This window comes from Ptychodera flava, chromosome 7, assembly GCF_041260155.1.
Source record: "Ptychodera flava strain L36383 chromosome 7, AS_Pfla_20210202, whole genome shotgun sequence".
Lineage (NCBI taxonomy): Eukaryota > Metazoa > Hemichordata > Enteropneusta > Ptychoderidae > Ptychodera > Ptychodera flava.
The window spans coordinates 46,855,683-46,883,174 of NC_091934.1; the positions used below are offsets into that span (position 1 = coordinate 46,855,683).

A 27,492-nucleotide genomic window follows, 5' to 3' on the forward strand; every position below is an offset into this window, starting at 1 on the left:
TTTTGGCAATGACAACTTCATTTGAACAAAATCTCATCTACAGCCATCATCCATGTACACACAAATATCAAGATGAAATGTACAGCGGTTTTGGAGTTTTTCATGTTGACGGACAGACATACAGACATACAGACATACATTTCCCTAGCCTATAAGAATAGCTTCCATTGCCATATATACATATGGCTATGGGAGCTAAAAAGTAATAGTAATATTGCTTTGCTCAAGAGAATAAGACAGTTTTTACCTATGAATACAAGAAAACTGTTATATGATAGCTATATTTTACCTAACTTGGATTACTGTTGTCATTTATGGGAAGCATCACCGTTTATGAAAAGGTTGCATAAGATTCAGAAATGTGCTATCAGAGTGATGTGTGATGCAAGGTATAATGCTTCGACTCAGGATTTATTTAAAACAATGCATATAATGCCACTACTTGATAGAAAAGTTTAGAAGAATATTTGTTTGGTTTTCAAATGCTTAAATAATTTTGCACCACAATATATGAAATGTCTTTTTACCGAAATTGATCACGAAAGAGTTACAAGATCTAAAGCAAAAAAATTGTTAGTGGTTTCTGTAACAAATAAGGATTTTTATCGAAAAGGGTTTACTAGAAATAGTGCCAATCAGTGGAATAATGTTAATTTAAATATAAGATCTGATAACTCACTGAGTAGTTTTAAAATGTTTCACCTTAAAGCTTGTTGAGAATAATATTTGTGTTTTGAATTTTAGTTTTCTTGTCAAATTGTTTGTGTCATTATGTGTGTGCATTCATTTGTCTCTTGTGTGCAAGTTCACTCCTGGCCATCTTTTTAATTCCATGTATTGTATTGTGCTGACTTTAATTATCATGTTTCATGTAGTTCTGCTTTGTATCAGTTTGTATGTTCAATTCAGGACCCTTGGGAAGATATGCATCATTACTGCAGCTTATTAGGCTACATTGTTATATAAGGTTTGATAAAATGAAATAAAATAATAATGTGAAGAAATAAAATCTTTTAGTTCTGTAGCTACAGCTGCTTCTAATACAGTATAACACAAACAGAAACCATAGTTATTTGGTGAGAAAAGTATGGTTACTGGTATGGTGGATAAAGACCTTTCCAAGTAGATTTTATTACAATAAAATGCAACATGTTACACACAGGGTTTGATTTACAGCCAAAAATCAAACAGACTGTAGAATTATGTCATATCATCAACTGTGAGTGCAAGTACTGAATTTATGTTTTGGCATGAATATTTCACATGCTGAAAACCAAGTACAATACGTACCTGTGAGTCACTGGTGAGATTCGTCTCATCAAGGCATACGCTGTGATACTTTGCAAGTGAAAAAAAAACCCATCAATAGCCAGTGCAGTTATAAGTTTATGATCTGGGTACCCCTTTTGGAATGGTACGCCCTGAAAATAAAAAAAATACCATTGTACAACTGGGAAAACATTATTTTTTTTTTTCAAGGAGGTAAAACAGAGCTAGCGGCCATTTTTAATTTTAAAAAATGTTGGTAAATTTATGCAATTTTTTACTCTAATCATAAATTTATCTCAGTAACCCTAGATTTTTTTTTCTGAATCATGACAGTGAATAGTTTAATGTTTCTAAATGCAAGTAAAAGCAAAAATTTGAAACATTCAGTTTTGAGGGATGTGCTATTGTAAGCTTATCACTTCAATCTAATGTCCGATATGTTAAAGGGACAAAGTCGGCCAATTTTACGTGAATTTTGTGTGGTGTGAGAAATGAAATGAAATGAAACCATCGCAAAAATTAATTAATGGTTATGACCATTAATTCATTTTCGCGATGGTTTCATGTATCGTGTCTAAAACCGGGGTTGAATATATGCATGGTCACCCATGTATTCAGTATCTTTCAACATGTCAACTATATAAGTAGTGTCTCATATCAAACAAAATTCATGAAAAATGGCCAACTTTGTCCCTTTAATAAGTATATTCATTTGTTCAAATATAGTAATAGATAAATGAAGAATATTTACTGGTCTAAAACTATTTCTATTTGGTTGGTTGGTTAGGTTATCACAAATATTCACTGGTCTAAAACTATTTCTATTTGGTTGGCTAGGTTATCACCAATATTCACTGGTTTAAAACTATTTCTATTTGGTTGGTTAGGTTATCACCAATATTCACTGGTCTAAAACTATTTCTATTTGGTTGGTTAGGTTATCACCAATATTCACTGGTCTTAAACTATTTCTATTTGGTTGGCTTGGCAATATTCACTGGTCTAAAATTATTTTTATTTGGTTGGTTGGGTTATCACCAATATTCACTGGTCTAAAACTATTTCTATTTGGTTGGTTGGGTTATCACCAATATTCACTGGTCTAAAACTATTTCTATTTGGTTGGTTAGGTTATCACCAATATTCACTGGTCTAAAACTATTTCTATTTGGTTGGCTAGATTATTACCAATATTCACTGGTCTAAAACTATTTCTATTTGGTTGGTTAGGTTATCACCAATATTCACTGGTCTAAAACTATTTCTATTTGGTTGCTGGGTTATCATCAATATTCACTGGTCTAAAATTATTTCTATTTGGTTGGTTAGGTTATCACAAATATTCACTGGTCTTAAACTATTTCTATTTGGTTGGTTAGGTTATCACCAATATTCACTGGTCTTAAACTATTTCTATTTGGTTGGCTTGGCAATATTCACTGGTCTAAAACTATTTCTATTTGGTTGGCTAGATTATTACCAATATTCACTGGTCTAAAACTATTTCTATTTGGTTGGCTAGGTTATCACCAATATTCACTGGTCTAAAACTATTTCTATTTGGTTGGTTAGGTTATCACCAATATTCACTGGTCTAAAACTATTTCTATTTGGTTGGTTAGGTTATCACCAATATTCACTGGTCTAAAACTATTTCTATTTGGTTGGTTGGGTTATCACCAATATTCACTGGTCTAAAACTATTTCTATTTGGTTGGTTAGGTTATCACCAATATTCACTGGTCTAAAACTATTTCTATTTGGTTGGTTAGGTTATCACCAATATTCACTGGTCTAAAACTATTTCTATTTGGTTGGCTAGGTTATCACCAATATTCACTGGTCTAAAACTATTTCTATTTGGTTGGTTAGGTTATCACCAACTTTACAGAAGCAAAGAAATTGATGGTCCAGAAGAGTAGGCTGACAATTAACAACAGAATTTCTGAATACAAAAGATATTTGTATGTACTATCACTTTGTGATTGGACACAATCATCTCATTCTCTCTTTATAAAATTGTGTATTTCAAGTATTTATCACGAGCACAAATTACAGCTAGCAACGTCTGTCCACCGCACCGTAAACAAGTCATCGTTGATGACACAGTCCCCACTTGTTAATGAGTACTTTGATTACAAGTCCTCAGAGAGGATAGAGTCCTCTTCATTAATTAGGTCTGTGATAAAAATACTTTGATACAGATGGCGCTCAATGGCCAAGAATGAGTTCCATGGTGATGAAAACATAAAACCAATGTAGGCCACCATCCTAAAGGTCATTAAATGAGTCAACTAGGAATTAATCAACAGGATGTTGCAAAACATTTTTGCATCCTATCATAACACTGATAGATTATCACTGGTACCATATTTTAATTTTATAAAGTTTGATGCAGTGCTTCTGGACATTCACCCTAAAAACAAAAGTTCATCATGTAAATGCAAATTAGCAATTAATTTAATTCATTGGATCGTATCACAAAACAAATTGACGTGCATATGTATGACATAGGTCAATGTCCTTGTACCAACTTTGTATAAAATCGGTTGAGATATGCCCGAGTTATGGCTCTGTACATGAAAAAATCGTAACAAAATGGCCACACAGCAGCCATATTGGATCATATCACAAAACAAATTGACGTGCATATCTATGACATTAGTCAATGTCCTTGTACCAACTTTGAATAAAATCGGTTGAAACATGTCTGACTTAGGTCTCTGTACATGAAAAAATCGTAATAAAATGGCCGCCTGGTGACCATATTGGATCGTATCACGAAACAAATTGACGTGCATATGTATGACATAGGTCAATGTCCTTGTACCAACTTTGTATAAAATCAGTTGAGATATGCCCGAGTTATGGCTCTGTACATGAAAAATCGTAACAAAATGGCCGCACAGTAGCCATATTGGATTGTATCACAAAACAAATTGACGTGCATATCTATGACATAGGTTAATGTCCTTGTACCAACTTTGAATAAAATCGGTTGAGATATGCCCGAGTTATGGCTTTGTACGTGCAAAAATCGTAACAAAATGGCCACACAGCAGCCATATTGGATCGTATCACAAACAAATTGACGTGCATATCTATGACATTGGTCAATGTCCTTGTACCAACTTTGAATAAAATCGGTTGAAACATGTCTGAGTTATGGCTCTGTACATGAAAAAATCGTAATAAAATGGCCGCCTGGTGGCCATATTGGATCGCTTCACAAAACAAATCGACGTGCATATGTATTACATATGAAGTAATCCTTGTAACAAGTTTGAATGAAATCGCTCCAGGCATCTCTGAGATATCAAAACTTGAAAAGATAAAACATATTCCAGGACAATTTACCGTCAAGTACGCAGGTGCCAAACTATGGAACAATAGTCCATGAAATGTCAGACTAATCACTCATAGAAACCAGTTCAAATGGGAGTTCAAGTTGTATTTAAAGACAGAAAATGTATAAAATCACAAACACTGTTCACTGTTAATATCTCTTTCTGAGTGAAGGAGTCAGACTAAATTAGGTATTTTCAAAGGACTATTTTCCAACTTCAACTCTTTTTAAGTAATGTAATCTTTGTTTACATAGCAATTACAATTATCTGATGGTCAAAAAATCACACACTATGTAAGCACATGAGTAAGATTAAGCTTGAAATATAAGAAATATAGAGTAGAGAAGAAAGTGGCTGATATAAATAAACTCACCATAAACATTAACCAGGCTGGTATCTGTACAGTGACAGCAGCTATACTGGTGTAGAATTGTAATTCAGGTGCACTGGTGTTTGAAATAACACAGAAAAACTCTTAATCAAATGTTTGATGATATAAATGTATTTTATGCGCACTGAATATAAAGCAGGCTCTGATATCAGGTGTATCTACAAACTTATGTGAAATAATTTAATCACTACACATCATTTTTTTTTTCTACAAAATAAGAGGCTTATGGACAGGCAGACAGCAGTGAATGGGCACACATGTCAGCCAGAATATATCAGTAGAACCATATGGTTGAACATTAATAGAAACAGGATGTAATCAAATTATATTCCATGGTTGCCATTCAAAGATCAAAGTAGATGCTGCAGACCTACTGGTGACCAAAAGACCACAATTACAACTAAAAGCTAGTAGTAGTATGCGCCTCAACAGTGAAAGACTTTTGGACATCACATTCCATCGGCTGCAGATTTTTATGAAAATTTTCGCAAACTTCTGGAAAAAACTGACTGGTGTATAATTTATAAAGGGGACAAAAATTGACTTTTGGCACTAAAGGGTTAAAAAGAGGATAGTAGAAAGTCTCCTAGAGGAAAGTTTGGGAAGAAATTTAAGTCTTTCAGTTCCAAGGTGCACACTATTTTGACTGTAACTTCTTATGTGTTTTCACATACTTGTTGTTTTCAAAATAGAATGTCTTGTTCTACTCACAAAATCATGTCACAAAGCCTCACATTTGACAACACAGTCAGTATGTGTGTTATGTCCAACGCTATTGTTGGTACCTGAATTTCTGTCAAGATTTGAATTGATTTGTCACAATTAGAACATCAAATATTGTACATAATGCACTGTGTCAAGGTGTACACTATACTTATATAATATAGAGAGGAACTTTTTTTCCTGAACAAAAATATAAAATGTTATCAAACATTACAGCTATGGTCTCTTACAGAGAAAGAATGGAAAAACACTTCTATACTTACGAGTACTTGTATTTTTCCCCGCTAAGTAGTTTCTTCGAAAAAACATTTTGTAAACTGTTTTAATGAAAAAGAAAACAAAGAAAATAAATTTAAACTATGCCTGAATGTTCAAGTCATTTTTGATTCTAGATATTTTCTATCTCTGAGTATGTCTATCTTTTCAATATTTTTTCACAATATATTTATTTCCGTTTTCTCAACCGTTAGAAGCTTCAATATGGTGCTTACATTAAAATAAATAAGCGATAAATAAACAGATAAATAATTAATTAATACATCAGTATTCTGCGGATCAAAAGAAATGAGTTTAATGCTAAAAGTAATGTGTTTGATGTGTCACCTTGCTTGGGATTGCACATAAACTATAACACTTTTGTGCGTTTGGATAAAATTGCTTCATTGTGCAACAATGAACCAGTGTAGCATATATGGCACGATTAAATCTTCATCAGAGACTGCATCAGTTCTAGAAACAACAGGTGTTGTGTAGTATTTGATAAACTCATAAAAATGTCACATGAAGGTCAAACAGTGAAGAATATAGAGTGAGTCTGATGTATTTCAATTGTGGCATGACAGTATACATTGATGGTACCATGAACATTTAGATTCATTACTGAGTTACTATTCTCAGTTTATGTAGATTCCAAATCAGCATGAAAATCAAGGTTCCAAGATTTTTGACACAAACTACTTTGACATGAGCTATTACTATCAGGTAAAATACGTAAAAAATCAATTACTATATGATGTGATTCAAAGCAAGATACGTCGGAGAAAAATAATGTATATGTCTGTTTTAAAGAATTTTCAAATGGTCAAGACTCTGAAACATATTGTTATAGTTTTTTGAATTAATAACCTTGCCTTGCTAATGGGAAATGAACAAAGCAGGAAAAGGTTTAATAATCATAACTTCTGGATAATAATTGATATAAAAAAATGTAAGATAAAAGTTTCCAAAAAATGTAACTTTATTTAGAGAGAGAGAAACTCACCAGTCGACAAGATTAGTTGCTATAGCGGCAACAAAACCAATGATATTAAAGCTAAGTTCATAAGCACTTGTCAATGCTAATCCACCCATCACAGGTATCAAAGATAAGTTAACCAATAAACCAGTTTTTTCACGCAGAATTATGAAGGCTATTAAGACTGTAAATAAGGGAGCTGTGCTTTTGATTGTCTCCGTAAATGACACGGCAATATTTTTCAGACTGACCAGTCCTAGCACCACTGTTGAAAATCTGGTGGAAAAAAGGAAAGAAAATCACATTAATGTAAAGAATCATTTCAACAACTCAAAACGATACCTCCATTATGGGATTCTAAAGAAACCACATGTAAACTATGGAATATATGAGAGACGTAAATTTATTCTAAAAGCGGCAATAAAACTACAAGTAACCATGGTGACAATTACAGTGGCAGATGTATTGCAATAAAGATGAATTTAATATCAGTTTACAGATAACATTTTCCAGTGATTATCATTCAATGATGGAAATTTATGTGATTACAATATCTGTGCAAGTATTACAATGTTACTAAAGGAAAAACGTTTTTATGTGAATGAAATAAATTCTTTGAACCATGGTTATTGAGACGATTTCTCTCTTCTTCAAAGATCAAAAAATACCGCAATTATACGGTGTCACTCAAATTTGATCAGAATTGGTATATACCAGTATGGGTAGCAAAGATCAACAATAAATATTGTTTCTATCTGTTCAGTGCAGGAAAATTCTATGTTGATGTTCTGACAATGATTTCTGCACAGTACAACCAGAAAAAAATCCTGCAATTATACGGTGTCGCTCAAATTTGATCAGAATTGGTACATACCAGTATGGGTACCAAAGATCAACAATAATGTTGTTTCTATCTGTTCAGTGCAGGAAAATTCTACGTGGATGTTATGACAATGATTTCTGCACAGTAGTACAACCAGAAAACAACAAGAAATATTTAAACCAGAAAAACAAGAATGACAAAGTAATTTAGGTCTGAAAACTTTGGGTACTGGAGGTCAAACTTTAGCAACATGCATAGCAGAAAGGCAGCTAGCCCTCCTTAGTTTGACCACAGACGGTCTTCCTCCCTCTACTGACGGTCTTCCTCCCCTCTACTGCATATGGTTTGAGCAGGTCTGTTAATATGTAACAGTTCAATGACAATGACAGGAAATGACTCAAGTCAGTGGAGTAAGCCTGTTTCAAGCCTGTTTCAGAATTTCGCTTTTTCTTACCTCATTTACACATTCTTGACACTGATGTGTTCATTTGAACAAATCACATCTCAAACCCTACATCTACCTGTACACCAAATACTGAGACGGTAGCTTTGGCGGTATGGGGACCTTTGTGTGTGACGGACATACATCCGCACATACCACAAATATACAGACATACAGACGCCACTTAGACTCATCATATAAGCTCTTTTTCGTATTTATAGACAAAACAAATATGAGCTACAACAATGGAAATATTTAAAGAGGAAAGTCCCCTACAAAAGGGGGATTATGGTAAGACTATGCAGATGTGAAAAAGCCACGCAACGGGTAAGACACACTCGATTTGCTCCGAGATTTCCAGAAATTCGACGGGTGAACGGCGTTAATTTCCGTCCAATCTCATACATGACACCTGTGAATGTATAGCGACTGCCTTTATGTCGAAAAAAACGTTGAAAAACACTGTTATTTAATACAGAGAACGCATATTTTCACAAAGTGTGGGTCCAGAATGTCCATTTGACCTCTGTTCTAAATGTTAATGTATGCTGCCAATCATGATTACTCAAATTCAAATTGCGGCCTAGGCGATCTTGATCCCTGCCGAGCACAACAAACAAAGCGTACTGACTTATCACTAAAATCACCGTTATGTACGTACCTAAACACACGCATACACAACCACATACAACGTAAACGATACGACACATGTAATGAACACGCAAGAAACGGCATTTTCTTTTTGGAGTGATTGGTGTCTTGAAAAAAACGTTTTGTATGTGTTCCTGTAAAAAGTTATGAACATTGAGAGTCTTCACACGTCGTTTTGAAGGCAATCACAATTTCATTTTTTCCTTCAGGCATCGAAACTGAATCTTTTGGCTCACATTTTGAGGAAGTACCTTTAGCATTGTGACAAGTTTGGTCATGTTTATATCAGTTGATTCAATTCAGTTGAGCTGAGTGGAATTGAATTTCAGTGTCGATTACATCGTTGCCACTATTGCGTTGTAGATCGATCATCCATGATCATCCATACTCGAGTACTCATCGACGACGACCACGGCCCTGCACAGCTGTCCTGGGGACTCATCAGCGTCATTTACTTTCTTTACCAATGTATTTCAAAATATTTGGCTGACCATTGTCACAGATTACTAGTAGTTTCCTTTTGTTGAAGATTCTGGCTTACATATCGGAACAGCAAGCAGCGTATGTATAGTATGCAAATATGCAGGCTCATCTATGGAACTACGGCAACTTTTCCACAACGTCTCAGTCACATGTCATTTGCATATTACGAACGGTCGTCGATGTTTTCCGAGGTTACCTATCCGAGGTAACCGGATATGCAATCTGCGCTCACTATACTTCGGGTCATGCATACCAAACTCTAAACTGGGGGTCGTAACGTTTTAAATCAGTTTACTCAAAATTTCTTCACCCTTTCTCTGATTTGTTCGAAATGCCAATATTACACGGAAAATAAGCTTACGAATGGGTGAAGATTTGTTTTTCAAATTCACAAGTTTTTTTTCCCGTTGCAAGCTGCGTGTAACCCGGCCGTGCGAAGTACCAGTGACCGGCTATTATCTACATCACTGCCAACCAAAAAAACCATAAAGCTACAAACAGTAGAAGGTTCTAACTTACGATTGCTTACGATCACAATCTACTACGTACCGTCCTTAGAGACTATCATCTATTTGCTAGACTTTCCCCTTATTTTTTATATGTCTAGTTTGCGCACTTGTACCGAACACGAGATGTTCAGGGCTAGATTTGAACTCAATACAGTGCCCGAGGAAATTCTCTCCTGAACTAAGTCAAGACCTTCGTTTTCTATCTTCCTTCCGAAACTCGTAATACTCTGTCCATTTCAACTACTGGCTTCAATCACAGCGCCTTCACATTCAAATCACCCGCTGCTGTTGTGAGAAAGTATCCGTTCCGTGTTGATGAAAGCCGGGGTTGAAACCAGGGGGTTGAAAACCGGGTCCCATTTGAAATCGCAACGGAATATGCACACATCTACATAGACGCAAAAAGTTAGCAGAAATTCAGAGATGTATTGAAAGCCATACATCGTTGCTGTTTATTGAGTAAATTGTATGATGGAAATTCGTCTCCGAACTCGGAGATACATGAGCGGCCATTCTGTTTCATAACTTCCTATACATGTATTTCTATTGCATACCACAGCGGTCATCGCATCGCTGTCTATCGAACCGCAAAACGACTGTGATTTGAATTCAGTAAATTTTGATTGGATTCGAACTCACAACGTACGGCATACAGTCACCTTAGTAGCGAAGAAATCACAGTCAAGGAAGGTCTAGGCTGTCGACCAGACCACAGCCCCTCGACCAGTACTCCACTCCACCCTAGTTATAATGTAGTCTCGAATTGTGTGAACCCTACACACTTCCGTAATATTCAGGCAGAGGTGATAATCGGTAGTTCCTGGTGTAAAAGATAGTTTATGTTTCTCTGATAAGCCAACGACTAAGCAAGTGTTTAACCATCCCGCCCAGTGTTTGCCATCAACCGACGTCACTACGACGTTGCCTATTGTGCGCCCACGGCGCTGGACTTTCCTCTTTAACACAGAAAAAAAAGAATGACAAAAGTAAATAAGGTCTGAAACTTTAGGTACTGGAGGTCAACTTTAGCAACATCCGTAGCAGAAACAGTTAGTCCCTCTCAGTTGGACCATTGACAGTCTTCCCCCCTCTACTGTCTATGGTTTGAGCTGGTCTGTTAATATGTAACAGTTCATAAACAATGACAGGAAATGACTCAAGCATGTTTCAGACACTGGCCATCACTCCTGCACATTTGCAGGATTTCCCTTTTTCTTACTTCATTTGCACATTTTTGACACTGACGTGTTCATTTGAACAAATTCACATCTCAACCCCTGCATCTACCTGTACAACAAATACTGAGATGGTAGCTTTGGCGGTATGGGAGCCTTTGTGTGTGACGGACATACATCCGTACATACATACCCACAAATATACAGACATACAGACGCCACTCAGACTCATCATATAAGCTCTTTTTGGTATTTATATATAAAACCAAATATGAGCTTAAAAGTAGACATGATGGAATATCCAAACACTGGTACAATATAAAAAGTTGCATAGGAACATAATACCTCTAAATGTAACACAAGCGACCTAGCGGCCGATATACGGGCTCCGCTGGTTTATGTAGAGAGTAACTATTTTGACACATGTTGATGAAGAAGGTGGAAATCTTTGATAGCTCAATGCAATGGCCAGAAAAAAGTGGCTAGAATAAGCTGCAAAAATACACAATTTCATCATACTTTGAATATATCACATCGGATCATCCCTAAGAACATGTCAACCAAGCTATCCATGAGTAGTTTTTTGAGAATGAAATTTTCTGACCAAAATGGCAACATTGCCCCAAAAATACAAAATTACAGATTTCATCAGAATTCAATATATATTACTTAGCTCATCTGTAGAAACCTGTATACCAAATTTCAAAGCTATCAGAACAGTACTTTTTGAGAAACACACTTTTTGACCAAAAATGGCAAAATTGCCCAAAATTACAAAATTACTGATTTCATCATAATTTCAATAAATATCATTAAGGTGATCTGTAGGAACCTGTATACCAAATTGCAAAGCTATCAGATGAGTATTTTGGAAATACACATTTTTTGACCAAAAATGGAAAAAATTGCCCCAAAAATACAAATTGCAGATTTCATCATAATTTCAATAAATATCATTAAGTTCATCTGTAGGAACCTGTATACCAAATTTCAAAGCTATCAGATGAGTAGTTTTGGAAATACACATTTTTTGACCAAAAATGGCAAAAATTGCCCCAAAAATACAAAATTACAGATTTCATCAGAAATTCAATATATATTACTAAGTTTATCTATAGAAACCTGTATACCAAATTTCAAAACTATCAGACCAGTACTTTTTGAGAAACACATTTTTTGACCAAAAATGGCAAAAATTGTCTTAAAATGCAGATTTGCATATTTCTGCACAATTTGAACAAATCTGAAATAGATTATCCCTAGGGACATATGCACCAAATATCAAAGCTATCTGACTTGTAGTTTTGAAGAAGAGATTTTTAAAGATTTTTTTACCAAAAATGACAAAAATTGCTTAAAAATACAAATATGCAAATTTCACCACGATTTGAACAAATCTGACTGTAGTCACCCTAAGTAAACTGCATATTGAATTTATTACCATCGCGGTAATTGTTGGTACACTGAAGCCCCAATATATTTAGGGAAACCGCTGGAGATGTTGATATATACTCAAGTAATTAGCAATCAGTGTTGTTGAGACATGAAGGCGGCTGTGTCGGTGTCTGCGGGAAGCCAGTCAGTGTCTGGAAACCGGGATATTCCATTTTACACAATGGGGGTGTACAGACTATCAATTATTAAAATAAATAAAGTTGTATATTTTCAAAACTTTAATGAGTTACTCATGTACTAAAGAGGATGTGTTTCACTTTGTTATTCCCGGTTAAATGTTATGATAAAGTTCTTTCGTAAAACTGGCCTAGAAATTGATTAAATGTATTCTTTCCACCTACTTCCCGAGCGAAAATGGTATCACCACAAGTGAATAACCGACATATTAGCAGCGCGCAATCCAAAACCAGAGTTTCAAAATGTCAGCCAACCAAAGAATTCCCGAGAACGTGCGAACCTCGGTAGTTCGACATTGGCTAAATGGTATGTCTATTAGATCGGTGGCAAAAGAAACGGATCTTCCTGCATCAACAGCGGCGAACATTATCAACAGATTCCGGCAAACAGGTCTCACCATTCAAGGCCGGTCAAGTGGACGTCCCCATGAAAAATCTAGACCTGAAGTCGTTGAGTACATCGAGTACCTAAAGTCAAGAAAACCGTCGATGACAGCGACTGAAATTCGAGCTGACCTATTACACAGTGGCATCTGTGATCTGAACACGTTACCGGCACACAGGACAATTTATGATATTTTTCGTCGCGATCTTAATTTTACATACAAGAAAGTGTCTCAGGTACCGAAAGAACAGCTCACCGAACGAAACATGCAACGCATTATGCAGTATATCGACATGGTGTCAATGATGAATCCGCTTACTGTGCACTTCTTCGACGAAGCGGAGTAAAACGGACAACTGGTAACCGAAGTTATGGTCACAGTCGGGTGGGAGAGAGGGCGTTCGAAGTTCAAAGGTATACGTCTGATGTGAATTTAACCTTGAACTTGTTGCACAGTCCTTTGGGAGTATCTCATTTTAACATTATACACGGGCCTTCAAACGGAATGGAAATGCTACATTTCTTCGATGAAGCACTGCAAGTTATCCGGGAAGATGGCAATCCAGCAATCAGTCCCGGCGATGTTGTGATTATGGATAACGCTGGATTCCACCACGGTGGAATAGCAGAACCAGAACTCAGAGAAATGCTCAGACGTAGAAATGTTCGTTGCTCTTCCAGCCACCATACTGCCCGGAGTTCAACTCATGTGAACTGTGTTTCCGACACATAAAGCATGACTTGCAGATGAACGATATTTTGGCTGTGAACCATACTGAGTTAGCTTTGATCAATGCAGTGGGCAATATAACTCCTGCTTTTTCCCGTGAATTTTTTAGACACTGTGGCTTTTCGATGTGATTTATGAACTTTAAAAAATAACCAAATGACACAATCGCAAATTTTTCAAATGCAATGAATATAACTCATTGAACAAATCTGCGAAATTTACAAACCTATTCTGTAACGTGACGGTTTTCATGGCACTTCCATCCCCAGCTGTCGTGAATTTTTATTAGACCCGTCGGTTTTGAAATGTAATTTACAGTATGAGAATGTTCCAATAAAAACGGCGATGTTTATACATTCATTGTTATTGTACTCAGTGTCTGAAAAAGGGTATTGAAGGATGATTGTATATGCACTGAGAATAAATACGACAGACAATTTGTGAACAATAAAATTTATCTTTAATGAAAACGTTGATGTAAACGGCGAAGTCAACTCCAATGATACTCAGATGAATAAACTAGTAATAAATCAGTAGAAAAAACTTGATTGTCAGTAAAAATGAGAGTTTGGTCACGTTGTGGTATGACCGAAAAAAAAAACTAGGTTTTGATTTCGCCAACCCTTGAATGTTGGTACGACAAACTAAGCTTCAATCTTTCAAGTTGTCAGTATATATTACTTCAACCCTGCGAAATCAAAACCAAATAACCTACAAATCAACAACATAACAAATAAACCTATTGGGTATATAAACTGCATTGTAATTCGTTATTCGCTATCAAGGTCCTACAATCATCTTGACAATTTTCATTTAAAAGCATTTTCAAAATGAAATTTCGTATTCTACAGGCTCTACTAGGAACGCTTAAACCTTCCAGTCGGCAGGAAAACTCAAATATCACAAAAAGGAATAAACAAAAAACAACAGCAAGAAAGTGAATTTTCGTGGGAAGCTAACACAATTCAAACAAACGTCTTACTGGTATCATGCAAACAGGGCGTCGATCCTCAAAATTCAGTGACGGTTTGGCGGTTCGCCTGCATGAGTCGAAAGCTTGTGCTATGTAGACTATGGAAAACTACGAACAAAACAAGTCTGAATCTAGGCATTTTGTAGGCTGTTATTATTTCACGAATGAACTTAGGACTATGTCACACAACTTTGTTCAGTTCTCCGACAACCGCTTAGCAGCTTCAAGGAGTTTTCCCACGTTGTCTTCGATGATTTCCATCGACTGCGACACAGGTATCTGGTTGTTATTCTCCGCCAGAACGCTGTTGGTACTTCTGGAACCGGGACTACGGTATCGGCGTTGTTACCATAGAATCTCGGTGTACTTGGTGCTGTACTTGACTCCGTAGCAGCAACGGTACATGTAGGTTGTGCATATTGCATGTAGCGGGAGTTGGCGTCACCATAGTTGGGCGATACAGCTGGGAAGTATCTGGGTTGTCCTTGTTCAAGTTGACGAAGCTGTTGTGGCGCAAATGGTGCTGGACGGGTGCGATCACCAAAATTATCAGTGAACTGTACCACCGGCCCTACAGGGTGAAGGTTGTGCGGCAGATATGCGGGCGAAGAGCTGTAATAATCATTCCAGTTGGCGTTGTCATAAGGGGAAGTCCGCGACCGTAAAGGTGGGCCCACGTTTCTCTGAATATGTCACGCCTTTGTCTACGCATGTATTTATCGTAAGCCTCTGCTTCAATATTGGTGTATTCCGAACCAGAACTATCCGACGAACTTCTTTCCCTTTTATTCTTTCGACGTTTCTTTTCGCTCTGTTCTGTGTCGCAACGCCGTCCTCGTGTTTTTCTAGATTCTGGTGAACTAGTACATTGACCACTCGAGCGAACAGGAGATGCTAAAGGCAAACAAAGTGTAAACATTTAGTTTGAAGGGATTCGTTTAGTTGTGAGTTTGATGCATTTTGACGGAAACATCACGAACTGGACATGTATGCATACCATAACGCACAAAGAACTTCAACGTCAATTTCTAAAATACTTACATTTCAAAAGCTCTTGGAGGTAGTCAGCGGAACACTTGCTACTTGACGGAACTTGTTTCACTGAAGAATAAACACTTTTCCCGACTTCCTGCAGTTGTTTGGAAAACTCTCTGCGATCGACATGCGAGTCGTCGTTCTGAGGTAGTTTGCTGATGTTGTTGTCATATGCTACCCGGAGAATGCCTATGTCATGTTGAAGTTCAACTTTCCCCTTTGTTGTTCGGGCCTGGTATTTTTCCGGGAAAGCTCGCATCAAACGCGGTGTTATTTCCGTTGTGAATGCCGAGATCGATTTGCTCTGAAAATCTTCTAACACTTTCAACTCTGTTTCCGTCTGTGTTATCTGTTTTGCTTTCTTTGATTCTTTCTCCTTTAATTTCTTTACTTGGGCAAAGTGATCTTGAGTATGTTTGTCTTTTCTCCCGCAGTAGACGAACCCCTTGCAAGCTTCGCCCAACAAGCAACCTTCACTGTTTTTGTTACCAGTGGCGCGGTGACCGCGGCGGTGGCAGATTGCGCATGTACTCCGTGTATTTGACCCCACTGGCGATGCCTCTCTTACCGGTCTCTCCAATTCACTGCGCTGATGCTCAAGCGCTAACTTTTCATCTTTTAAAAGACAAAGTTTCTTATTTAAGCTTTCAGCTTTGGTCTCCTTCCAGTTTTTTTCGGTTTTGAACTTGTCCGTAACAGCACTGTAAGTGAGCTGTCGCCGGGGCGGTACATTACATACATCGATGTTCTGGTTCTGCTCCGGGTACGGGTCGTTGTCTCGACTTTTGACTGGCGATGGAAGGCACTCTTTCGTTTCGGTGCGTTTTTTGCAACCATTGGAGAATAATCATCAACGACCTCTAACTTGATGCGCTTGTATTCGGCATTGGGCACTGTCTCGGAACATCGATACAGGTCGTTGATATCAAGTTCACTGTTTGACAGCGTAATGCTATCCCCTTCCTCGTTTTTATACTGAATTTGGAAATCAAAAGTTTCCAAGCTTGCAATGTTTCGCTTGATAAAATGAACGAGTTCACAGTATGTTCCCATTTATCGCCATATATATGACGAATTTTGCCACCACAGTATTTCACTTGAAATTGAAACATGGCTTACACATGCATGGAATCTTCATGCTTTGTGAATTGAAGGATGTTCAAGTTCAGCGCGGGAGCACGTTGATTACGCGCGTTTTCTGATTGTTGATACCACTTTCAAAAAGGGGGGTATCGCAATGGACTAAAGATTTTGCATCCAAGTTGTCTTATAATATTAGCTGTACACCGTATTTACATTAAAATATGCATTAAAGAGAAGTATTAAATGAAGACAAGAACTAAGGAACAGAAATGTGATGAAATACAGTCATTTTATTTATTCACTGCTCACATTTCCCCACAATCCCCATCATAAAAATTGAATATTCCGGTTTCTGGATGGCGGTAACTCTATATCAGTTTTATTGCCGAGACCGACACAGCCGCCTTCATGTCTCAACAACACTGATTGCTAATTACTTGAGTATATATCAACATCTCCAGCGGTTTCCCTAAATATATTGGGGCTTCAGTGTACCAACAATTACCGCGTTGTTGATAAATCAATCGGACTTGTGGTTTCAGAGAAGATTTTTTGACCAAAAATGGGAGAAAATGCCCCCAAAAATACAAATATGCAAATATCACCAAAATTTGAATAAACTTAAGTGAGGTCACCCCAAGTGAACTGCATATAAAATTTCAAAGCAATTGGACTTGCGGTTTCAGAGGAGAAGGCAATTGTTGACGGACGACGACGGACGACAACGACGGACGACAACGGAAAATCAACCTATTTGATAAGCTCCGCGTCGCTGACAGCGGAGCTAAAAAGTGGACTGAAACCACTGTGGTGCAAATTTTGCTGAAATCATATGACACAAATTTTGCAGTGAAAATGTCTGTATATGGGTGCGGTAGAAACCATTCATACTTTTATGGCCATTCAAGCATACCGGTACATGTAATTTCCATGGAAGCCATGTCAAATTATCCTTTCTTATCAGCTTTTCCAGGCAGTTACACATATTTCCAGGGAAAGATAGGTAGATATCAACAGAAAAATACACCAAAATATACAACAATGACACTGGTTCATTGTTACTGGCAAAACAGACCGGCATTCCTGATAAAAATGAGCTAAACTTTTTAAAAATTGTCAATATATCTTGTCACGTTGTGATAGTGAAGTAAATTTTAAAACTGGCAAAGTGAAGAACAATGCAAAAAAACCCTTGAACTTTACGCATTGAATTTCCTTTTATTCTTCAACTTGCACATTCAGTTTAAATTCTCTTTTTTATCGCAGATAATTTTATTGGGTGTTATTTCTGCAAATGACAATTCTGAAAATAATAGTTCAAAACAAGCAATTATAGAAATGTTATTACCATGATATGACACTTTACATGTAATAGTTGGACTATCAAATGGCTCTGAACAGTCTTACTTATGGAATCAAATGGACCTTTTAGGATAATGAATGTGAACTATGGTTACATTTGAATATTTGTTTGACACTGAACTTCACCCTTTACCCACCATGGTTTAGTCCACACCCCAACTGATTAAAGAGAGATGTACAGATGGTGACTTTTCAAACTTTGCTTGTGCTTTGCTGTCTGCTTTAGCTGATAGTTGCCTCAGTGTATCTGACCCACTGCCATAGGAGATCACATTCAAATAACGCACATCAACGGCAACAGTTGACCAATTGGAAAAGAGGTTTACGAGCCAACTGAGCATTTTCGTATTTTCATGAGACCGTGAAGTTGCTGCTAAGTCACTTCTATCTATATTACGTTCACATGGTCTCAACATAGACTGTCTATGATCTCAACATAGACAGTCTATGTTCTCAATGTAGACTGTCTATGTCTCAATGTAGATTGTCTATGGTATCAATGTAGGCTGTCTACGGTCTCAACACAGACTGTCTATGGTTTTGACACAGACTGTCTATGGTCTTAACACAGACTGTCTATGGTATCAATGCAGACTGTCTATGGTATCAATGAACTAACAAACTATTTGAGTATGTCCAGTGCAAGTAAATGTCATGTAAACAAGCAGTGTAGAATCTGTACAATTAATTACGGCAATGTGGTTTTCATTCCCCCTAGGGCCGTTGTTTATCAAATACAACCTGACTGGGCTTCAGCAAAGTGCAGGTTTTTGATGCAAACTCCTCTGGCAGAGGTTCAGATGTAGTGAGGAAAGAATACCCAAACTTGGAAAGATCACTATCTGTACATCTGATTTTAATCAGATTGGTCTACACCCATCTTATCATCAATGGTGAATTGGACCTATAGTATTAACAGAGAATTTGGGGATGAACAGGTTAATTCAACCTATCTTTGGTTAATTATTATTCTTTAAGGCTAAAGAGAATTGCATATAAACATGTTAAATGTTGAAGTTTGTTGGTGAAATCAAAGTCATGCTGTGTGCCACAAATAATAATCCTTCATTTGGGAAAATTCACCTACCTCATAATTCCAAGGAATACCATTGTAAGAAGAAAGTGTGGAGGACTTTCCTCACGTCTGGAATGCTGATAGAGACAGCACGGAATGTACATTTTACAAAAACCGCAACACATTGTTACAAACATCTGAACAGTACCTGTGGAAAATAAAATGTCAGTGAACAAAATTGGAATGAGATCTGACGACAAAAAGCTGTAACAAAAAACTTAGTTATGATACAATCTATCCATGCCTGTTATTGGCCGATATAATTTCTATCCTAGGTTGCTATTGGTTAGAATCTTTTCTATGTGTTTTCTTATTATATCAGTAACAAATATTGTTGTCTGCTATTACTATGTATGTTATCCTGTTGATGGTATCCCATCTACAGTATCTATGGTATCCTGTCTGTGGTATCTATGGTAACCTGTCTATGATATCTACCATAGTAGTGTACAGTCTATTATGTACATGTATGGTATCCTGTCTATAGTGTCTAGGGTAACCTGTCTATGGTATCTATGGTAACCTATCTATGGGTATCTAATGGTATTCTGTCTATGGTATCTATGGTAACCTGTCTATGGTATCTAATGGTATTCTATCTATGGTATCCAGGATATCCTGAACACATCAAGCATTTTGCTGCATATTAATTTCACATTCTCAATTGAAGCCATTTTGTTCTTTGATTCTCTATAGTGTCATTACATTGCGAAATTTTTCTCCTGATGTGCAGCGTGCTCAGAAGGTTCTATCTGATAGGTCGATTTTCACTATGACAGCAACTTGGGGAGTCTACTTGTATAATTTAATTATAACTGCAAGATTCAGCCACCCAATTGGATAACACCTTCTTAGACGCTGCACATCAGCCTGAATTTTTCTCAGAAATAGCAATCAAATGACCCTTGTAGGGTTGTTCAGTACCTTTAGGGCAAAAAACACTGTTACAGTACTTAACTCCACCCACTAAAAATACCGGTAGGTAGGGAGATTGGTTTGGCAAGTGTTGCTTACTGGAATGCACCAATCTGAAATTGTCTATTTGTTTTTGAAACACACATTCATCTATACATATGAAATGGTAGACTTTGGATCAGATTTGCTTGAATGATTAGTTATTGCCCGTTTCTCTTATCTGCAACCTTGGCAAAGAAATCCAATATTGGATAAAAATCAGATCAGGCAACCGGTAAGTAGTTAATATCTCATGTATTGTTGAAGTTTGATAGATTTACCGTAGCTCATACAAACCAAGTAACAGGAGAGCTCAACACACATATGTAACTGCTGCCAAGTGACAAAAATAGTGTCAAGAGTTGCTAATGGTCATAAGTACAAGACAGAATCCTAAACCTAGGTATGAAGACAATGTACAAATTGAATAGGTATTTTACTACTTTTTGCCAGTAAGTTCCAATTAAAATGTTTTCTCATCAGTTACAGGAATACACTTGCATACTGTTCCACTTTTCTGGACACCTCTCAAAGACAAAATGCTTAAAATGCGTAAACGTTTTTAGACATGATACTCACCAAGTGTGCTGGGATCACCTCCAAGCACAGATAGAATGTATTTGTTGAGGAATAGGGTACAAAAGCTGAAGAAGTACCACAGCAGTAAATAGACAATGGCGATGACATTTAACAATCCATCTCTACTATCAGTATCTTCTGTGTCCCCACTCAACTGCTGGAGTTGGTAGTCTGAATCTGAATCCGAATCTGAATCCGAATATTTCTGATATTGCTCTACGCTTGTCCCTGCTGAGTTTTCACTTCCATTAAGTTTAGTTGGTCTATTCAGTACTGGGTCTGTAGAGTTGTGTTGATTTTGTGATTCTCCTGATCTATTCCCAGAAAAATTACGGTCTCTTGACTTTTTATGTTCCAAATTTGTAACACTTTGTGCATTTAGCTTCACTGCCTGTCTTGGTTTGTCTTTCTCAGAATCTGAGAAAGTTCTACGTCTCCCTGATTTCATTGCTTCCTGTTTTATCTTGTCCATGTCAAAGTGAGCAACTTGACTCTTTTGAAATTCCAAATCAAGAACTGCTTGACTCAAGTCTATCTTTTGATGAGCACTAAAACCTTGGTTTTCCTGGATGGGAATCACAGGAAACTCATTTCCATGACTAAACCTCTTTGATGGCGATGGAGGTGGTGATATTGCTGGTGAATTACTCTTCCGATTGATCAACTTGAAATCACTTCCATCGCTCTTTATAATCCTGTCATCTTGTGTGCGTATACTCTCATAGCATATCTCTTTTCCCTCCATCTTCTCTTTCCCATCCTGAACAGCAGAGGTTGTCTCCATGGTGACAACTTTTCAGAGTACTCTCCTCCTCAGTTCGTTAAGTTCAAAGTTTTGTCTGGTCCAATTTGAAAATTAGTCTTGTCCTTAAAAAACAGCAGAGAAGTTTGCAACTAGATTAAATTTCAAATCCATCTTCTCACCTAAAAATAAATACATCGTTCAATTAAACATGCATCAATAAAATACAAAATATATATATGATATTAGCACTGTGATGGCAAGACAAATTATCACAATGCTTGGCATTATTGGAATGTCACAAGGCAACTACAATTTATACAAGCTCAGAGTCCGTTTAGTGCCTGATATGTTTTTTCTAGTTTTATTGAAAGTGATAGTTGCTCCATTCTAATTTTAATTAAATTGAGCTTATTCATCTAGAAATGAAATAATATATCACATTATATATAACCATATTAATTAAAAGCAATAGGCATTATATTATCTTTTGTGTTAACTGTGCATTTGATCAGTCTATTGATACACAGGTATACAATGCATATCATAAAATACTTTAGCGTTTGAACTTAAAAACAAATTACATGCGAAAGGTTTATCTACATTTTTAGACTTTGTTAAATCTGTCTTTGTCTCTGTAATTGTTCACACTTAATGAAAGTGAAGAATTGTAAATTGTCCACAGTTATCAGGAAAGTAAAAAATTCCTTGAAAGCAAAGTTTGTTGATCTCTGGAAAAAAGCCATAGAAAGTAATGTGAAACTAAATATTTATTGTAAGATTAAAACTGTTTTCAAATATGAGAAGTATCTGTCTCTTGTACAAAATCCTTTTGATAGAATAGCATTAACAAAAACAAGAATTTCAAATCATATTTTCCTAGTTGAAGTCAGTCGTTACAAGAATATAGACTTTGGTCTTTATGCAAAAGTGATGTTGGAGATGAATTTCATTGTATTATGATTTGTCAAAGTGCACCTGCACGTACGTGCGTACATACTGTAATTGTATTTTTGATATTCAGACTCTGCTAAAACATGTTGACAAGATGTCCTTCTTCAAATACATAATGTCTTGTTCCAATAATTCTTTTATGCATTTTACTGCAAAGTTCTTAAATGAGCTGATGAATGTTTATAAAATATAATTTTGAAATCTTTCTTGAAGTTTTTCTATCTTTTAATTATTTTGTTTTGTATTTCATTTTATGCCAATGTCACATATGTTTGCACAGCTAAATAAATAAATGAATAATCAGTCACTTGGAACGCTCTCTCACTTCTTGTATGATTCATTCTATGGTTGCTAGTATGTTATCATACCCAGTACAAGTATTTTCATCGTAGAGTTTTATGGACTACCACATAGCCACGTTGCCCATCAGTGGTTGTGTTCACTATCAGCATTGCATGCCTGTACTGAAGAGATATTGCCCATGCCACGTATCTCCGCTTCCCCAATAAAGTACCCATCTGTCAGTGAACTATATAAAACACCTATCGATATGGAGCTGGCCACTTCTCAGGTGTACTGCCACTACTGGATGGATGTGTCGCTGTGTGACTAAATATTCTGAATCATAGACAATAGGTGTGAACCTTGACACCAAACCCTTTTGTAGCTGCATATTGTGTGTTACATCGCGGAGCTCGGAGTAAATGAGGGAAAACTACCAGACTTATGTTGACGTGTGTGGGGAATATAAATAGACAGGCACTCACCCTTTATGATAACGCTGATTGAGTGATTCTTCTGACGGTGAAAAACCAAAGTCGCCGGCTATTTCGAGACATGATTACATCGTTTCCTTCAAAGTACTAATGACCAAGTAATAAGTGCGTGGAAAGACAGCCTTTCATGCATAAACAGCACTTTGCCGGTACGTCTTAGTCTTGATGCTTGAGTCCGAGCATGACAATGAAAGTGTCAGTGTACCTAGCTGCTTAACGAAGGTTCACCTGTATCTGCATCAACGTGTAAAAACTCCTTAACTTTTTGCTGATTTAAGGTCATCTGTAAATATCCAAACTCACAGCAAATCCAAGTCTAGGAAAAGGGTCGTATTTTGCAGATTTCCGCTTCAGAAAGTAACACAGTGTGTTCAGAGAGAGTTACTGGTTGTAATTGTTAGGCTAACGAGCGCGTAGAGGGGGATTTAATGAAAGCACAGCTGTCATGCCGGTCCGTACGAACTAATTTTCAGCCGAGCTAGGTGGTCCGCTTTCTGTCCGTTCGTTTGTTTGTTTAGATTTCTGTGCTTCTCTCCATACGAAATCTTGAGCTGTGCCACGCGTGGAGCTGAGCGGCATGCGGCTGTAGTGTGTATGCATCATCAGCATCATGGAATACATAAAACAAAGGCTTCGATATATGAGAGCCTGTCAGTACTTGATAGTTCATTCCATTTTAAAATGAAATTTACAAATAATATGAAAACGAAATGTTCAAACATAGCCTTGTCAAAAAATAACAAATTAAATGTAGGCCTATAGGACCCTACTGTAGTATTAAAAAAAAAAAAAACATGATTAAATGTGAAAATTATCTATCACTTGTTAAGTCTCCATTTCACAGAATTGCTTTGACAAAGGCAAGAATTTCTGACCATACTTTTGCAGTAGAAATTGGTCGTTTTAAAAACCTTCCTAGACATCTTAGACTTTGTACCCTTTGAATTTGTCATTCTGGTGTTGGTGATGAAATCCATTGTATTTTATTATGTCCAAGTAAACCGGCACGAACTGTACGAACAATTTACTTTGAAATAATTTTTAACATTCAGAACCAGTTAAAATGCTTTGACAATGATTCTCTTTTTAAGTACTTTTGTCATGTACTGACAGTTGCATTGTTCATGTTGTTGCAAAATACATGAATGAATTGTTCCAGATTTTCAGACAGAAAGTTTAATCACTTCTGAGCTAATTTGAATGAAGTGAATCTGAAAACTTTTTAGTGTTATACATGTTCTTCCCCTTCTCTTTCTTTCTTAGCCAATGTCATTATTGTGAACACGGCTAATAGATAAATAAATAAATAGCCTATAAATAAATAGATAAATAAATAAATAGCCTATAAGCTGAAAAAATAATACTATCAATCAATCTTTATTATACTAAACTCACACTAGCAGAGAGTGTGGTGTGGTACATTCCAAAATTAGACAAAGTACAAAACTCAACACTTTCAAGAGGACAACAAAGTATCAAAGTTGTACAATAAGCAAACTGTTTAACAGTGGGAAGGCTACTGGAGGGTTAGCACAAATCAGTGTTTTTCAAGAATATAGCAAGATCTAGAAAATTATACTCCGTAACCCTTAAAGGGCCGTTTCCTGTTGTGTGACACTGGAAAAAGTGGAGTAATCTATTCCACTTCTTGTAACAATAAAACTCGTTCAGTGATAAGTTTTAACATGAAAATAATAAATGAAACACATCATCTATTTCGTTGCTATCACATCTGAGACAAAGTCTATCTTTCAAAGGTAATTTTGGCTTACTTTTCCTACCGAATTCAATATTTAAACTATGATCACTTAATCTAAATTTCGATAATGCCCTGCGAAGAGTAAAATTTGACAAATCGTTTAGGTATTTTTCAAAATAAAATCCAGTCTTGAAAGTTCTATATGTACGCAATTTATTACCACCTCCATTTTTTCTTGTATCATTTGACATATTCTCTCTCCAAGTATTCAAATACTCGCTTGATATTTTTCCTTTTTAATTTCTTGTTTAACTGGGTATGTGATGTCACTCTCAAGGAGTTGAAAACATTAATATGATTGTAACTCCCAAAATTACAAAGAATAAAATTTGCCCAAGGAGAATTTATATCAATGTTTTCTTGAAGCGCCTGTTTCAGAATATGATCTCCTGGCAAACTATTTAACCTACACCATTATTTAATGACAGACATATAAAGATTGATCTTTAATGGAAATCTGCCCATATCCCTTCAAGTGGAGTAAAAATGAAAAAAATAAAACAAATGCGTGTGCACTTCTGCTCGCTTTATCGATCCCGTACTGGATCTGCCCGCCACTGCAACCTACAGTATATATTAGATTGCAATTGCGGGCAGATCGACTACGAGATCGATAGATCGAGTAGAGAATCGATCGACCTTGCAGACTACCCAACCCACAGGCACCTGTGCAGCTGTTGATACAGCGGCTATTCCCTCAATATTCTAGCAGGTATTTTCACGATGCTATGAAATGGTCCGATAACTTATGTCAATTGTTTTCGGACAGTCTATTTGTGTGTATTGTCTGTTTGTTTGTTTTATTGGGGAGTGAAGGGTTACAAGTTCCGCCAAGGAGGAAAAATGATTCCTTATTAAACAGACGAGGAACAACAGACGAGTAAAAGAGTTTTCCAGCTTACAAAGATATGTTCTCGCAATGCGCCGGAAATCAGCAAAATTTGGGACACCCAATTCTCTTGTATTCTCCATGGGATGCGCCGGCAGGTGTAACGGCGGCGCTAATATGTTTTTCGGGAGCAATAGTGATATTAATGCACTTACAGGCCAAACTTGTTAAGGGAGCAGTCATTATTTGCAACCGAGGGTGGGTAAATTTCATCGGAAACTCTGAAATGTCGCATAGCCTAGGTGACACCCCCGTGACACCCCTGCCTACCATAATGAATTTGAGTACCCTCTCTCTAACACAGAGATTTTGACTGCCCCGCCCCCCTCCCCACTTAAAAAAGTTAAAATATGAATACATGTATTTGTAAAATTTACAAAAATATAGCAATGTAAGGATCTTTCGAATCCCGGTGTACCCTGCTAGATTATCATCGGTTATCTCATGACGGTTGAAAATCCCGGTGTACCCTGCTAGATTATCATCGGTTATCTCATGACGGTTGAAAATCCAGGTGTACCCTGCTAGATTATCATCGGTTATCTCATAACGGTTGAAAAAGATGAAACCAACAAAATGAAATTCAAAGTCACAACAAAAAGCTTATACCACAACCAGTATATGGTATTATTATAATTTGGATGGGTATCATAAAAGAGTTTCACTAGGATATCTGACAGAGCAGAATTTGAGGGTATGCTTACAGGGGAACGCAAGAGGCTAAGGAGCAAAGTGTCAGACGGGGTGTCCCATCTCTTACGTGGAAAATCATTTGAGAAATGATGTGTGCAATGCAATGTAATGGTGCAGTTTAGTGCAATCTGATATGAGTCTTCAGTTTGTTTGTTTTTTACTGAGTAAAACTGTTAGAACACCCCGTGTTTTTTTACTGAGTAAAACTGTTAGAACGTTAACACCCCAAGGGAGAGAGAATGAGAGGAAGTGTATTCCCTCTCACATAAAATATTTTGAGAAGTTGATGAGTGCAATGGTGCAATCTGAGAGGCGTTTAAATTTATTTTGAAAAAATATTACTTCTTGCATGTACGGCTTTCATCATTGGTGAACTTATAGGCCTAAAGGTAGCCTAGTCCCTCGCCGGAGTGTTTTTGCCTTCAGGGATTGTTGGCCTTCGCCGGAGTATGGGTGAGGCCAAAAATATCCGAAGGTAAAAAATACTCCGGCGAGGGACTAGGCTAGCCTACATGTAAATTTGCGTAAAGATATTAATCCTAAATAACAACTTCAATGCAAAACAAAAGGCAATGTCACCTCCACAATTAATCCTCTTATAGACTAGAACTTGATTCTTGGGATCGAGTCACCTTCCTTTAACAAAATCCGAGGAGTACATTAATGATGATAATAATGATATAATTTTATTAGCACTACAACTCCTTTAGAGGTAGGAGATTTCATTAAAATTGCCAAAATGAAAAGAAAACATAATTATAAAACATTTTAAAAGGCAAAATATTTGTCAAAGTTATGACGGAAAAAAATAGTACTGACGAACTT

General features: G+C 36.7%; 1 protein-coding gene across 2 annotated transcripts in view; it reads right to left on the reverse strand.

The window, feature by feature from the left end:
• LOC139137724 (solute carrier family 35 member E2A-like) overlaps positions 1-23,796 on the reverse strand; it is a 34,920-nt gene extending 11,124 nt beyond the window's left edge. The window contains exons 1-7 of one of the 2 annotated variants that reach the window (XM_070705972.1): positions 23,318-23,796; positions 20,855-21,778; positions 19,334-19,469; positions 6,992-7,240; positions 5,994-6,047; positions 4,990-5,062; positions 1,291-1,421 (exon numbers count right to left, since the gene is read on the reverse strand). In XM_070705972.1, coding sequence (XP_070562073.1) covers positions 1,291-1,421; positions 4,990-5,062; positions 5,994-6,047; positions 6,992-7,240; positions 19,334-19,469; positions 20,855-21,638 — 1,427 coding nt within the window. In that variant the 5' untranslated portion in view covers positions 21,639-21,778; positions 23,318-23,796. The remainder of the gene's footprint in view (positions 1-1,290; positions 1,422-4,989; positions 5,063-5,993; positions 6,048-6,991; positions 7,241-19,333; positions 19,470-20,854; positions 21,779-23,317) is intronic. The other variant, XM_070705973.1, reaches the window with a different exon arrangement.
• Positions 23,797-27,492: the final 3,696 nt, after the last annotated feature.